The 16648-nt window shown below is 39.3% G+C and overlaps 1 protein-coding gene across 1 annotated transcript; it reads left to right on the forward strand.

Moving 5' to 3' along the window:
* The first annotated feature begins 6358 nt into the window (after nucleotides 1-6358).
* Nucleotides 6359-15674, forward strand: LOC133990544 (noelin-3-like). The gene is made up of 6 exons (XM_062428887.1): nucleotides 6359-6427; nucleotides 9640-9783; nucleotides 11184-11339; nucleotides 12406-12625; nucleotides 13660-13766; nucleotides 14997-15674. Exons 1-6 carry the CDS (start codon nucleotides 6359-6361, stop codon nucleotides 15672-15674), a joined length of 1374 nt encoding a protein of 457 aa, XP_062284871.1.
* Nucleotides 15675-16648: the final 974 nt, after the last annotated feature.

A 16648-nucleotide genomic window follows, 5' to 3' on the forward strand; every position in this document is an offset into this window, starting at 1 on the left:
ATAGATAGATAGATAGATAGATAGATAGATAGATAGAAAAAAAAACGTTGCATAAAGCAAATATAACAAAGTTATACAAACTATATATATAAGAGAGAGAGAGAGAGAGATCGTAATTGACATCATGTACCCGTGTTGCGTCACCCACATATGCACACTACTCATGACTAGTTGATAGTTGATAGATAGATAGATAGATAGATAGATAGATAGATAGATAGATAGATAGATAGATAGATAGATAGATAGATAGATAGACAGATAGACAGATAGATAGATAGATAGATAGGTAGGTAGGTAGATAGATAGATAGATAGATAGATAGATAGATAGATAGATAGATAGATAGATAGATATATAGACAGACAGATAGATAGATAGATAGATAGATAGATAGATAGATAGATAGATAGATAGATAGATAGATAGATAGATAGATAGATAGATAGATAGATAGATAGATAGATAGATAGATAGATAGATAGATAGATAGATAGATAGATAGATAGATAGATAGATAAATAGAGTAAAGGAGGTTGCTTGCTCACTACAGCCTCATAAAGTTGCTTAAACCCAGCTAGTCACAGCCGATCTGTTGGGACAACCAGTTGGGTTAACATGCCTCTCCAGGGCTGCTGTAGGCTACAGTCACATCTGATGAGAGGCAGTTTCCAAAGAAAGGAAAATGAGGAGAGAAGTTTTTTTTTCCTTTTGTCTACACTGTGGAAGTGTCAAAGTCTCTCTTCACTATCCTTTTAAATTCTCTCTACCAATTTAATCCTTTCCAGGGTCATGAGGGGCTGCACCCTATAACAGCGTGACTTAAGGCAGAGGACAAGAAAGCACCCTGGAAAGTTTCCACTCTGTCTGAGGACTAACTTAGACAGACAGACAGACAGTCAACTGTAAGGCAATGGACAATTTACTGTGTGGTTCTCCTTTCTTGGGTGGTTTTAAATCAGAAGAAATGCCCAAAGAAGCTCACACATGCACACGCACATGCACACACATGCACACACATACATACCGACATGCAGAGAAGACAGACTGAAACATTTCTCATTAATGAACATGGTGATTTTACTATACATGCATATATATATATATGTTTAATATATAGTAAAATCACCACATCGTCCTGTACAATCTTGATATACATGATTAAGTGTCTTCCAGTTTCACCAGAAGCATTTTATATACACTTACATACACTGATTTAGTTTCTAGGTAAATGTAATTTAAATCTAATAAATATGGTGCAGTGAGTCAGTTGAGATACAGTAAATACAGTAAGATGGCATGTTTTGAAACTCAATATGGCTAGTTAGGTTTTTTTTGTCATATTTTTTTTGTGGCCACCTGCAATGATTTATTTAGAGGATTTGTGGCCATTAAAATGATCAGAGTTGGGGAAAACTGCAATAAAGCTGTTATACATTAAGCATCAAAGTTAACATAAATTTGCTGTTTGATTTTTGGTTTGGTTCTGCACAGTCAGCAGGTGGCACTGGGCTAAAATGAAAAAATAAAAATATCACAAAAGAGAAACAAAAGAATAAAATATAATTCAGGAACCCCTTTTATCAAAGTTACAACATGCAAGCTGCAACTTCAGGACTTGAAAATGTGTTTTATTATCTGCCAACATTTGAGGTCCGTGTGTGAACAATGATCTTAAATTGTTTTTGTGAAACACGTTCCAGGTCATCTTGCAGTAATGTTAGCATAATTTATCTCCTTGGTGCCACCATTGTCAGCGTCCATTGCCAGGATAGTCTTAAATTGAGCTCTTATAGTGGTAATTTAACACAGTGGTTCTCAATTGGCGCTTTTCCACTACACAGTTTCAGCACGACTCGCCTCGTCTCGCCTCGGCTCGCCTCGACTCGGTACGGCTCCAGGAACCTTTTCCATTACAAAAAAGTACCTACTCAACGTGGGCGGGTCGTCATAGCACTGCAAGCTGCCGTGACTTCGTTTTATACGCGACACAAAACACATAAACAATGGAGGACATGGAGGCAGTGGTGTACTTGCTGCTGTATGAGGCTTTCTGTCTCACACAAAGCAAGAAAATTGAGCCGTGTGGTTGTAACTATGGTTGTAACGCTTTTGCCGGTATTTAAAAATGCTGGGTTTTATTCTTATGTGGGACGGCTCATGACTCTTCCAGCGACAACTCTTCTGACCAATCAGCGGCCAGCAGTGTGTCGACGTCACATTAAGGATCAGCTCGGCTCGCCGCTTGGAACCTCACCAGAGCAGGTACTAAAAAAGTACCAGGTACCAGGTACTATCCCTAGTGGAAACGCAAAAAGAGCTGAGTCGTGCTGGAACTGTGTAGTGGAAAAGCGCCAAATCTCTTTCACATCAAAGACGCCTAAACTGACACAAATAAGACCACAGACCCTGTTTGATAAGATTTTGAGCCAGGCCCCGTCATCTGATAATATTTTTGCTGCTAGATGTTTTATTACAGAAAGTGTATGAAACCCATGACCAAAATAGTCATACATTTTGTCATTGTGACAGGAAACCCCTGGTGGTCCCCCGACCCTACTTCAAGAACTGCTGCTTTGACATATATGAGACACATGGGAGCAAATTCTGGGCAGCTAACTGTCTGTGAGCTGCTCTCAACAAAGGCACTTATATTTCCAACTGCTTCAGCAGAACTGCTCGGAGACTAAGAGAAAACTTTTTCATTGTACTTTAAAGATCCCGGGTGTGACGGTTTGTAACTGGAGCAAAAGAGAAAAAAAGAAACACTCCTGGATAAAGGAAGATGAAATGATTTGTTTAAAATGGCCAAAACTATGTCATTTTCAGCTATTTGGAGAGGAACACTATTGACTTGTGTCTCTTTTGTTGCAACATAATTGTTTGTTCTCTCTGTTGATATTTTGCTATGTTTACAGCAGTACCATTTTTCAGTAGTTTATTGATTTCTTTTCACCACTTCAGTAAATACATTGTAGCAAAGTGTATTTGAACTGCAAAGGATACCCTGGACTCATCATATATGTCATAACCAATTTGAACTGAATTGAGCCACAAAGCAAAGCAAGCAGCCACTATTGCTCAAGAGAATCTCATCAGGAAGGCAGGTCAAGGCTTATAAAAAAAAAACCTTTGTTCAAGTGCACCAAGAAACTTCTGTCTCCTCCTGTCAAAGACACTCCTTGAGTTCAAGTATTCCCTGTTCAAACATTTCCCCTGGGAAACACTCCGACGCTACGGTGCTTCATTTCCCAACACATCACCTCATCCCAACCTGCTGCTGACTGCTGATCTGAAGAGGACCCAGGAGACACCTCAAGTCCGCAGTTCATACCAGCTGTGCTTACATTAGCATTGCATAGAGTGGCCAGAGAAAGCTAAAATGTTGACCGCCTCACCCTTATCTAACCTGAGAGAGCTTTACATTGTCTCTTTTGTTGCTTTCACACTATCTAAACAAAGACAATGAGAAAAGTACCGGTTCCATTTTCCTCGCAAAAAAAGGTGAAAACGTTGACTGACAGCAAAGTGGAAGGCCTTCCCACTGGGATGAAGGTGACTCCTGCAGTCAAGGATACGCTCTTGCTGCAGCCTGTGAAGGGAACTCTAGGGGAAAGTCTGAATGGCAATCCAAGTACAGAAGTGATGGATCAGGTCCAAGTCAAGAGCTCTTTGGGTGGGGGGAATTTTCAGGCAAATATCAAAAATGAGAAAAATGTTAAAATCTACATCCATCAAGATTTAGAGAATGAGATATCAACTAAAGTGTCACACCTGTTTTTTAAAATTGATAGCACAATTTCTAAACCATTTTATACAGTGATAGTGTTTTTATAGACCGGTTTCATCTCATTATCATGATATAAACTTGTATTTTACTGATATTTCATTTAGACCCCACCACCCCTACATGTGTGTGTGTGTAGTATTCGTCATTTCGTCAAATGCTGCAGAAACTGGTGCTGAGAAATGGGATAAATGACAAACTTAAACAGCCTCAGGCACTTTTTTCTTTTTTCAATGATATATTTCCAGTCTTACTTCAAAACAAAATATCTGAAGGTTTATGTTCAAACAAAAATTTGCCAGTGGTGTTTTATTAATCTCAGCTGAAGTAAAGCAGCTTGAGCATAAAAGCTGAATAAACAGCCATGTGTCTTGCTCCTGCACAAAGTGTGAACTCTATTTGTATGCATAACGCGCATTCCACACATTATTTAATACCACGTCTCAATTATTTTAAGCACTGAAAATATTGTCATATGAGAGTATGACTAATAGCTTTGGCCAGAGAGGGACATTATAGCTGCACTATGCCACAGAAAGCTTTGCGTCATTTGTTGCAGTAATATGACAGATTTCAGATTCCTCTACTTGGTAATGGGGTCTTGTTTCCCCTATTTAAAGGGTCAGTTCACTCAAAGTACAAAAAAAAATCCAATGTGTTTTTTTCATTAACCTCATATTGTAAAGTTTCTAACCATGCAGATGGTTTGGTTTTTATTTTACAGGCTTGGAGATCTATTGATTTAAATTTGTGGTGCTCACAGTAACTTCTTTATCCAGAAACAGTGTAAACTCTGATATATTTCACACACCTAATAGGACATATTTCTTCAGTAGAAAGAATGTACCAATGAAAACTGTCCTCAACAAGGCCTTTGGTTATTTAGCTTTGGGGTTAGTGAAAGAAAATTAATACAATTGTAACTGTAACTAAAATGCAAAAAAAACCCAAAAAAATCTAAGGTTGATAATCTACTTAAATGCTCAAAAAAGAAAAAGTAAACCTTTAAAAATGACAAATTGGAAATACTAACGTGATCTAGCGATACCAGACAATCTTAGTTCTACTGACGTCTGGGGTTTTCTAAATGTAGTTGCTTGAATGGCAGTGAGAACAAACCTACACCCCTTACCTTTTGTCAAGGATTAACCCAAAATGATACGTTCCCCCCATTCTCCTCTGTAGTAAACTGCAGGGCTGCCCCAAACACTATGGATTGGTTCTGCAATGATTTCTTTTTTAAAAAATCTCTCTAATTGTTTCCACCCAGTTTTAACAACAGAAGCTGTGATATTGTCCTCAGTCACAATGAGCGTAGCATTTAGACACTGATCTGTGAGTCTACTAATGTTAAGGCGGAGATCCTGTCAAAACTGACAAAGTTATGAGTCAATCTGAAGTGTGTCAAGCTTGAAGCGTGCCATGTGAATAATTATAGATCCCTGTGTTTAATTATATATGTCAAGTCAAGTCAAGATTTATTTGTAAAGCACATTTAAAAACAACCTCAGTTGACCAAAGTGCTGTACAGTTATTAAAATACAATATAACCATGCACTATTATAATTATATAAGATAACAAATATAAGATTAATATATTGATGTAAAAAGGCTCTCTCTAATGGTAAGATATGTAAGCAATATGCTGTTTAAAAATAAAATAAAATCTGCCCCACAGAGCAGAGTCATGAGCTCTGATTAGTCCGACTCCTGCCAATGTGTAACACCTGTCCACTAGTGGCAGTAGCACTTCAATCCATTTTGATTTAGTGACTCAAAATATTGACTTTTCTTATATTTTGACTAAATAAGTCCAAAAATTGATATACTATCTAGTAATTTGACTTGCCCTGAGTATTTTTATTTTCAACATTTCAAACTTTTTTTTAACATTTGTTTATTTTTCCTGACGTAAATAGACTTCCATACAGTGTGACTTATAGATGGACGTTTTGTTTGTTTGTCCTTGTAGTTTAACTGAACCATGTAAAGCTCACAATGTACACTTAAACATTGAAGTAGTCCTTATAGTAAACTGAAAGTATTTTTGCGAGCGCTGCTATTACAGTATCCTCTCGTACTCTTTTTCTCTCCCTGTGCGCGTGCACTCGGGGACAAAAACGCAGCAGGAGCAGCAGCAGCAGCTCTGATCTCACGCCTCTTATTTTCTGGTGAATACTGCCAGCTGCAACTTTTGTCACCGCACAGCTGCCAGTGGATCCTCCTCACACACACACAACAAGCTGGACTCATTAAAAGTCAAGAGAGGCAGCTGGATGATGTCATATCCGTGAAGAAAAAGGTCCCTATAACATAAACGCAGCGAGGATTTTCGCCCCTCCGCTGCTGCATGCATGCCCACAAACTTTTTCCTCCTTCCAGTGACGAGGTTTCTCCCCGCTGCCCACATGGCATGCGTAACAGGGACGAGTGGATGGATGTGCCCTCCTCCCCGGAAAGCCACGGTTCTTACCAGCGCGTAGTGGACGCAGCGGCGAGAGCCCATAGGCAGAAACTTGCGTGATTTTTTTTTGTTCTGTTCCCATCGAGGAGGAGGTAGCAGCCGGCAAAATGTGGACGCTGTCCGTGGTGCTGAACCCGCTGCTGTTTCTGCTTCTGTTCGGATACTGCCCTTCAGTGGTGAGTTCATTACCTTCACATTCCTCTAAAAAAAAAAAAAAAAAAAGATCCCACCACCGCAGAATAAACTTCAACACGAGCTCATTTTTCATGTAATGTCACTGTTGGAAAGTTTAGGTGATCGTGGATGTTTTTTTTTTTTAAATTAGGGTGGAGTATTTTCTCAGTGGTTGGTGAAAGCCCAACAACACTGAAACGAGTCATTTCAGCGTCCAGCCATTTACTGCATGTTTGGCTGATTCTTTGCTATTGTCACTGTAGCCTTGTACACACTCCAATACTGGAAATGATTAAGACGGATATGCCAAAATGTTTGGAAAAGATCACCTGGAATACTGAATTTAAAGTGGTTGGTGGGGGGAAAAGGCACACTCACAGCACTCATGTTTATTACCTACATCAACCACATACCACTGATATCGATCCTGGAGTATTGCCAGGCATATAACTCACTTTTAAGGGAGAGTTCAATCATTGTTAAAAAAAAAAAAAAAAAAAAAAGAAAAGAAAAGAAAAAACATTGCTGCTGTGAATTATATCCATATCCCCTCCCAGACAAAAGAAGCTGCACTAAACATCTTGATATTGGCAAATCCTCTCTCTCTCTCTCTCTCTCTCTCTCTCTCTCTCTCTCTCTCTCTCTCTCTCTCTCTCTCTCTCTCTCTCTCTCTCTCTCTCCCTCTCTCTCTGACTCTGGGAAACTGACTTTAATTGAATTCATCCAGTCATTTCCGATACACTGTGTGTTTTCTTTTTCATGCTACCACATCCTATGTTTTTAAAAATGTGATGTTTTAAAGGAGCATTTCCTGGCAATATAAGCTTCGGAAATGGGGATGCATTTGGGGAACATTATCACACATTAGGGGGAGCAGCTTGCAGATCACCAAGCCATTTGGACAAGAACAATGGTCGATTAGGTTCATCCCACCCATGCAGAGTACAAATCCCCGTGCCAGTGTCTTGATTGCAAAGCAGTGTCCTCACACACTATCACCTTGCTGTGATTGAAAGTGATGTGCTGAATTAATGTTGCTCGTTTGTCCATAAAACCAGGACATGTTTACAGGCTAAGGCAATGCTTGAAACTACTTCCAGACTAGCCAGGAAGTCAAAGTGAAAGCCCCGAAAACAAATGAGCAACCAGCTGTCTGAATTATTTAATGAGAGAAAAACTCTTTGTGCAGAGTTCCTCACAAAAGCCTAGTTGGAGAGTGCATCTGGCTTGGCTGAGTTACAGATTCATTTTAATATGAGGAAATTGAAAGTGAGAAGAGGGGGAAAGGATGTGCGTCACTCAAGAGACAGAGGAGAAAGACCGTTTTAACAGATTAGTGAATTAGGAGCCTTTCAAAGCAATATAACCAAAAGAAGAGTTGAGGGTGTTTTTTCCCTCATTTAGCTTTGATGCCAAGGAAGAGAGAGGCAGGCTGTAGCTCCATGCATGGTGTAAAAAGCTTTACACACAGTCTACTGATTTATTGGACTGCTACTGTGTACCACACATGACCTCCTGATATTTCAATCCAAAAGCACTTTTCCGACTGCTGCTTTTTTTGTCTGGTTCTATTCTTCATTAAAAGCAATTGGCCATTATAGGTCATAGGTTATATATACTGTAGAATGTTAAATATATATATTGTAAAGTTGAGATTATTCTATTTTTTACGGCATTTATTAAATAATCACATCAGGACCAATTTATTATTGCGGCATTAATATGTATTATTGTACATAATTCCTAGATCACACTTTAAAAAGCAACCAATATTAAAGTGGATAGAGATTGGGGGCTGCAGTGCTTTGATAATACCTGAAACAATTTTCTTAACATCTGATAATGGCAACATGAGAGAGTTGTGCTGGGAAAAGAATGAAAGCTCAGGAGATTGTAGTATAGAAGGGATTTTTTATTTAATTTCTTGACTTCAAGACGAGAACATATCAAGGTGAAAATAAGATGTGGCAAAATAATCATGATGCAAGTGTTGAAAACCAAGATAGTGGTCAAATTAAATCGTTGCATTGCAAAGTATCAATGAATGGTTTGAGCAGCTATTTTGTTCTTAAAAGAGATGACTTTTTATGGGAATGAAAGTATAAATTGAGAATCCAATATTAGATATTTGTGGTGTTGACTGCAGAAAAGCCTCTCTGTCGGTGAAAATGATGAGTCAAAGTCTGTGCTTTCTCCTCGACGTGATGTCCTAGCCTGCTCAGAGGGGACATGATCTTTCATGGCTGATTCCAAACGCTTTTTTAAACTGTTCCTGCTGACAGGCAAGGATGAATGGGAGAAGGAAAGGATGCCTGCACTATAAATAGGGCACTTCTCTTTTATATCCACAAGCTGCAAAGGCTAGTGGATACATGTTGTATATGTTATTCTCCAGCCAGATTGAGTTTTAGAATGTGAAACAAAATCCAGAGAATAGCTGGTTGTGTGCCAAAGTGGCAGATAGTGCAGAGAAATGTAGCAACCGCAGTCAAAGGTTGCCAGTATTTGGCTCGAGGCTTGTGTTAATATCCCATGCTGACAGTAAACAGCAGTTTTGCTCAAATACTGATGCTGTTTGTGTGTCTGATAGACATCAACTTTACCAGCACTTCAGGACACTTGGATCAATATTTGAAGGAAAACTTTCTACAGTGTGCACTCTTACATTAGTTGATGGTGTTGCATTAAAATATGCTGCATTGGCTCATGATGCAAAACTTTATGTTCTTTAAGCTTTATACTCTAATGCTGTGCAGCATATTGAATGTAATAAAGAACAGGATAAAGCTCCTACAAATCAGGTTTATCTGCATCTCCCAGCAGGACTTTCACTTAAGGCATTGAAGGACCAAGTGAAAAGAAAAAAAGGAATTTCAGCTGTTGGGTTACACTATTTATTGTTGAAGAGGAAATTCACTGGAGGCTGTATACTGTGAGTGGAAGAATATCTTACAGCAGAAGCGCTTTGTTCCTCCAAAGCCAGCAAAGAGTTTTTTATAAGTCAGTGAAATTGGTTGGTGTCAAAGCTTTGTGAGCATAAGGCAGAAGAATGGATGACCCACAAGGAAAAAATAAGAAAACACAACAGCTGTTTGCCGCAGTTTCATGATAGTATCAGTATTTAATTTGTTTTTCATATGTCTGTGTGTGTGTGTGTGTGTGTGCGTGTGCATGTGCTGTATATTTACTACTGTGTCTGTGTCTCTGCATGCAGACCATCCGGCCAAAGGAGGGGTGGCAGGTATACAGCTCAGCTCAGGATGCAGATGGGCGTTGTATCTGCACAGTGGTGGCACCTGAACAGAATCTGTGCTCCAGAGATGCCAAAGGCAGACAGCTCCGCCAGCTCCTGGAGAAGGTTTGCATAAACAGCCACACACATTTGAAAAAACACACACACACACACACACACACACACACACACTCAGTCTCTGGCATACACACATTCACTATAAGCAACTGACATTTTCCATGTGCACACCTGAAATTCATAAAGACATATCACATCGATTTCTATCATTATTCATGCTTCTTTGTTGCCCTAATCCTCAGAGAGATTGCACCAGCCAGGTCCATAACCCTATTTTCCACTTCTGCATACATTACATGGATGACAACAGCTGAATGGCTGCTTGTGAAGATGAGAGCACTCCCCACCTCACCTTAACAGAACCGGAGTGCCCCTGTTTTTGGCACCAAACCATTCAAGGCTATTGCTAAGGTTTCAAGTATTATCAGGCTTTAAGCATTTGGTTAGAAGTGTTACCTCTTTCAGAAAGTGGACGATTCTTAAAAACCTTTTTTTTTTTTTTTTTTTTTACAGCTACCACCATGGATTTTTCACATAAAAGCATGCATTTTGAATGGATCTCCATAGTCAATAAGCTTTGAATAAACCATCCAAAATTATGAATTGAGTAAGAAACATTACATTTAATTCCAAATGGAATAGTTTTGTTTTCTCCACATGACAATCATTTAATGCATTATCTACAAACAGCAAACAGACAGCGCAGCACTCGAGTCACTTTCCTCAATTAACATGCCATGTAAGGAAATATTGCTTTAGTCTACATTTTAATGTTATATGCCAAAGGCTGTTCTCTGTCATTCACTAGTGCCTTTGACACTAATGTACTAAGCTGCCTCAGGGCTTCAGTAAGGCCATTTTAGGATCCCTCATCCACAGCCATAAAAGTATGCAGAACACAATGCGTGAGCGCCGTGCCACTTTGCTAGTGCTGCGCTCCAATAATGTTGGTTACAGTTAGAGCCAAAGAGAGAGAGAAGAGAAAGGACCGCATTTCTTCTTGTTCAGATGCCCCATAAACCTAGTGAGCTTTTGTTAAACCACAGAGAGAGACTCATATCTACTATGAATCCTGTTTGAGCTGGGAAATATGTAAACAGCCCCAAGTTCAATAGTTTATCTGTCACATTTTTAAAAAATGTGGCAATTTGTTTGGAACGAGAACTCGTAAAATGAAAAGCTTTAAAAACTGAGAGAAAACAGAGCTCGAGAAAAAGAAAGGAATAAATCTGCCTTGTCACAGTCCCATGACCATGTAAAATCCATTTAAAGCTCCATTCACTTCACACATCAATGGTTAAAAGACAATCACATCTGAGGTCAAAATGTTGATTTGTTCCTTGAGAAGTTAAAGCATGGCAAGCTACTGAGCGACGGAACATGGAGGACATTTTAATCTTGCGGTGGAAGGAAAAATCAATGCTGCGCTGCTTCATTCTTTTCAAAAGGTGCAGAACATGTCACAGTCAATCGAGGTGCTGAACCTGCGGACGCAGAGGGACTTTCAGTATATCATGAGAATGGAGAGCCAGATCAAAGGACTGCGGTCAAAGTTCCGACAGATTGAATCGGACAGGAAGACGCTGGTCAACAAAAACTTTCAGGTATATTTTGTTTGATGTTTGAAGTCTGTGAGAAACATCACAGGGAAGCCTGTGAAGATGTCTCCTCTAAAGATACCTGAGAAGCATCTGAATAGATCAACTTTCAGTCCTAATAAGATCAATACAGGTCTACAACTGCCCAGATATGGACAAGATGTCTTAAAAACTTCACAAGGTTAAAGCAGCAGATCGCATGAATTGTCAACACTCAGTATATATTAATGTACTGTAACACTGTAAATTTAACATCAGCGACAAAGGAGAATAGTTGCATTGTTTACTAGCTTTACAATTTAAATGCCTTTCTCAAGCTCTGTGGTTCAGTTTTAAGTTGTAGTTTTTAGTTAAATGCACTTATTTGTTATGTTTTAACTCCCACTGTCCATTCCTGTCACAAACCCTGTTTCTTTGGCCTTCTTATAATATAGATAAATACCAGATTCTGAACCACGCTATTAAAGAGATGATGATATTAATGTGGAATACAGTAAATTTGGTTGGGACCTGATACCGAATAATGCTTAGACAAGATACCTTCGGCATTGACATTACATTATTAGCATCCATAAGGGAAATGTGTTTGGGTCCTACTTTCTTTCAGTTCTGTTTGCCCTTTCCTGCAATAAACCTCAAACAAAAATTGTACTGTAGCAGACAGCCTATCCTGCAGATTGACAATGTTTGTTTTGTGATAAACAGTCAAAAGTTAGAAGGAAAAAAAGAAGAATCTGCAAGTTATGCAAAATAATGGAGGGAGACTTTTGTTAATATTCATCAAGTAATGACCCACTACCAGATGAAGATGTAGGTATTGCATCATTGTGCATTTGGTATTGGTCCTATAACTAGATATATAACCTCAATTGCATCTCACAAGTGCTAAAGGGAGGAGATCATTTGTTTCAGTCTTCTTAAAACACATATTCTGTCTTAGTTAAAGATGGTTCCTTGTACCATAAAACATCCTTAAACTGCTGCATTGACAACAAACTGAATTGTTTTGTCAGACTGGGATATTTGTTAAGTCAGTTCTTACTGCAGTGGAGTATTCTCTGTTGTATTCCAGGAGCTAAAGGGAAAGATGGAGTCCCTGCAGCCGCTGATCCCTGTTCTGGAGCAGTACAAGACAGATGCCAAGCTCATCTCCCAGTTCAAAGAGGAGATCAGGAACCTGTCTGGTGTGTTAATGGGTATCCAGGAGGAGATGGGAGCCTATGACTATGAGGAGCTGCAACGGAGGGTTCTAAACCTGGAAAATCGGCTCCGAAACTGTATGAGCAAGCTCAGTAAGTCCTTTGCAGAAAAGGGCATGCAGGCACGGTGACCGTAGATTACCCAACATCAGATGGATCAGAGGTGCAGCCACCAGCAGAATGGCATTTAGAGATATAGAACAGAGCTACTACTGGAGGCAGAAGTAATGTCAGTGGCTTGAGAAAACTACTGTTTGCAGAGCCGAAGAACACATTTCTACACAAAATGTACAATCCAGACTTATACAAAGATGTGATAGATACCATTATGTCATCTTTACTCTTTATATTTGAATTCCTTCCTTGCCCTTTGCAGTTTGTCAATGAATGTGTGGTGCCCTAATTCCACCCATTGGAGGTTTAACTCAGCTAATAAGATCACTTCTGCCTTCAGAGCAGCTTTGCCTCTGATAAAGGTTTGTATAACTAGCTCCAATTTGCCAACTGCCAGGTTGTCAACAGTGATGGGGGCTGTCAAAGTGTCAATGTAAATAGCTAACATATGAATGCTAATGGCTTGTGGCTCAAAGTCTGACTGAGCTCAAGATGATTACTTCACATAGGCATTCACTGTGCGTGAGCTTTGACTGATTTGGTAAAATAGCAGCTAAATACTTAATAGGGAACTTGCAGGCTTGTGTGCAAGTGATAGCTTATTGTCACTTGGCACAATTAAAGTGTCTGGTGAAGATAAATTAAGTGCACCTCAAGTATTTCAAAAATTAAACCATGTGTGATAAATGTTCACCCAGGTCTGACACATGACAAGGGAGTTTTCTAGTTTTTAGTCTTGCATATTTTGTGGTTGTCCTCCCATTTTCTGTGGCAGCAGAGAAAAGCATGCGGTAGTGGCCAGATGCTGATGACCACAAAAACATCCAGAACAGCCAGAACTTTGTAGCCCCCTCTCTTGTTATTGAAAAATGAGCCACTATCAGAAGTAAACAGTCCAGTTCTTTTGAGATGTCTCCCAGTATCAACATCATAACACTGGCTCTCGTTGTACCATTTTGGAACGGGAGCAATCTGTGTGCAGTATGTGACCAGAGCGTGTGATGTGTTCGCAGCATGCGGCAAGCTAATGAAGATCACTGGGCCGCTGACAGTGAAGACTTCGGGAACCAGATTTGGAGCCTGGATGACTGACCCACAGGCGTCTCCCAAAAACAACAGGGTGAGCTGAGTTAATGTGCTCTGGTGTATGTTGCAAGCCTTTGAAGCAATACGGAGTGGTTGAATAATTTACATATAGAACTGCTTCCCTCCTGTTCATCAGAAGGGAGAGATGCTGTTGAATTGCAGCGTCATACTTACGAAAACTTTAACGTATACTTAACTAACTGTTAACATAAAACTGGATGTTGCCTACTGGACAATATGGTGTGAATTAAGATGGATGGTTGATTTTTTTTTTTTTATCTCAATAGGGGAAATTAATCAACACTGAGTTTATACAAAATGGGTAAAAGCTGAATCTTTATCAGTGATCCAGCAAGATCTAGACACATAAATGTCCAGCCATTGAAGAATGCTGCATTTTTAAAACAACAACAACAAATAAAACAAACTAATGTTCACAAAGTCTTACTTTAAAAAAATAAAAGCTACCTTACAAACAGTCATAGAAATGAGTTTGTTACCCTGTGGAGTTTTCTTGAAGGTAACCGTTCTGTTTACAGTGTCCAGCTGTCTAAACTCTATTACATGTATCATTGAGGCCTAATAAACGTGTTGATGCATCTCCTTCCTCGTAAACATTTTATAAGCCAATTTTTTGAATTACAAAATAAATGCAGAGGCCAAGTGCTCAAGCGGTGCCACATGCAATAAATAAATACGTTTCTCTTGAAGTAAAATAAAACTAGTTAGAAAACTTATGCCTGACTTCTACTATAACTTTTGTCCCCTGCATACGTTTTCTCACCAGTAAATATTTTGAAAATATCTTGTATGCATATATGCTGTTTTAGCAGTGTCCGTCTTCGTATAAGGGATGACTACAGTAATATATGACGATAATAACTCTCCAATGCTAAAAATCATAATTCCTTCCCTCTTGTCCCTTTCTATTGAGATTATAAATCCAGGAAATATATTTCTGCTCGCTAAAGCCGCCAATGTCACCTTCTCTCACTCCCTGATTTCTCTTATCTGTAAGAGAAATCTCTCCCCTTTTACAGAACTCCTGTGGTCTGTGATCCTATTTTTAGTGATCAATCTATTTCAAACCTTTTTGCAGTGACAACTAATCATCACCTTTTTTTGTTCTACATGTGATTAGGCAGATCATGTTTGTACTTTCAACCATAATCAGATGCTGTGTTTCTTGCAAATTTGCAGCTGGCTTTTTTTTTGTAAGTGGACATCACAAAAACTGTGTCTGTTTGTATTAATTTGCCTCCAGGTTTGGTATATGGACAGCTACACCAACAACAAGATAGTAAAAGAGTATAAATCCATTGACGATTTTGTGGCAGGAGTCGAGTCAAGAACCTACAACCTGCCTTTCAAATGGGCCGGCACCAACCACGTGGTGTTCAACGGCTCTCTGTACTACAACAAGATGCAGAGCAACATCGTGGTGAGGTACAGCTTCGAGACGGGCCGCGTGGTCACCCAGAGAGCCCTGGAGTCAGCGGGCTTCCATAACGTATACCCTTACACCTGGGGAGGCTTCTCCGACATTGACCTGATGGCGGACGAGCTGGGCCTGTGGGCTGTGTACGCAACCAACCAGAATGCTGGGAACATCGTCATCAGCCAGCTGAATCCGGACACGCTCCAGATCCTCAGCACGTGGAACACAGAATACTCAAAGAGGAACGCCGGTGAGTCTTTTATGATCTGTGGGACGCTCTACATCACTAACTCCCATCTGACCGGCGCCAAGGTTTACTACGCTTACTCCACTAAAACCTCCAGTTACGAGTACACAGACATTCCCTTTCATAACCAGTACTTCCACATGTCTATGTTGGACTACAACGCCAGGGACCGCACCCTCTACGGCTGGAACAACGGCCACCAGGTCCTGTTTAATGTTACTCTTTTCCACATCATTAAAACTGACGATGACTCTTAAATGGGAGGAACATACACATGAAAAAAATATGAAAAGATGGTAAAAAAAAAAAAAAAAAAAAAAGGATTATTGCGCCTGAATGTTCTTATAAATTGTATTTATTTATTTATTTATTTATTTATTTATTTATTTATTTATTTATTTATTTTCCCCCGATTTGTCCATTTTATACTATTTCATTTACTGACATCTCACTATTTTTCTGTTTTCATCTGCAGAGTTTCTTAATTGAAATATTCACAATTTGTAAAAGTGACACCTTCTCTTTAAAATAAACGACAGCAAAGAATAAAACAGATTCGGTGCATTTTGAAGCGTAATGCAGGTAACACATTTTCGACTAAATAATGGCACTTTCACTCGTTTAACTCTGAACTTTCAGTCATTTCTGCAGCTTCCCCTTTTCTCTCTAAAATGAAAGCTTTTCAGAAATTAAGTCTTCATATTTATAATGGTTTTTATCATTCAGGATTACATTTATTCATTCCCTGTAATGTATTCATATTTTTACTGTGTTCACTAATTGTTCATTTTGTTTCCATTCTTTCTTTGCCATTTATTCATCACCATCTGCTAATTTATTCCTGCCTTTCACTGCCTCCATTTAGATTTCAATTTATCTTTTTTTTTTTTTTCTTTCAAAAGTTTTTTGCACTTGACCTTGTACAAGACAATGAGAAATGTTGTGAACCATAATGCACCTGTATAGTTACTGTACTGTACTTGGCTTTTTTTTCTCCTGTCTATGAAGATTCTCAGTCATCCAGGTCATGGGATATCTTAGTGTACTAAGTCAAAGCGTTTAACCCTCCTGTTGTCCTTGAATCAAGGAAGGAAGGAAGGATGGGAGGGAGGGAGGAAAGAAAGAAGGGAGGAAATAAGGACAGAGGAAAGGAGGAAGCAAGGAAAGTAGGAGGGAGGGAGGGAGGAAGAAGGAAGGATGGAAGGGAGGAAGGAAGGATGGAAGGAAAGAA

The sequence above is a fragment of the Scomber scombrus genome, chromosome 11 (assembly GCF_963691925.1).
Source record: "Scomber scombrus chromosome 11, fScoSco1.1, whole genome shotgun sequence".
NCBI classification, from domain to species: Eukaryota; Metazoa; Chordata; class Actinopteri; order Scombriformes; family Scombridae; genus Scomber; species Scomber scombrus.

Bases quoted from the DNA above. Each gene is read 5' to 3' on its own strand.
- LOC133990544 (XM_062428887.1), top strand. From the start codon at position 6,359: ATGTGGACGCTGTCCGTGGTGCTGAACCCGCTGCTGTTTCTGCTTCTG. The intron at 12,626-13,659 runs GTAAGTCCTTTG...ATGTGTTCGCAG, and splicing joins AAACTGTATGAGCAAGCTCA to CATGCGGCAAGCTAATGAAG. The intron at 13,767-14,996 runs GTGAGCTGAGTT...ATTTGCCTCCAG, and splicing joins CGTCTCCCAAAAACAACAGG to GTTTGGTATATGGACAGCTA.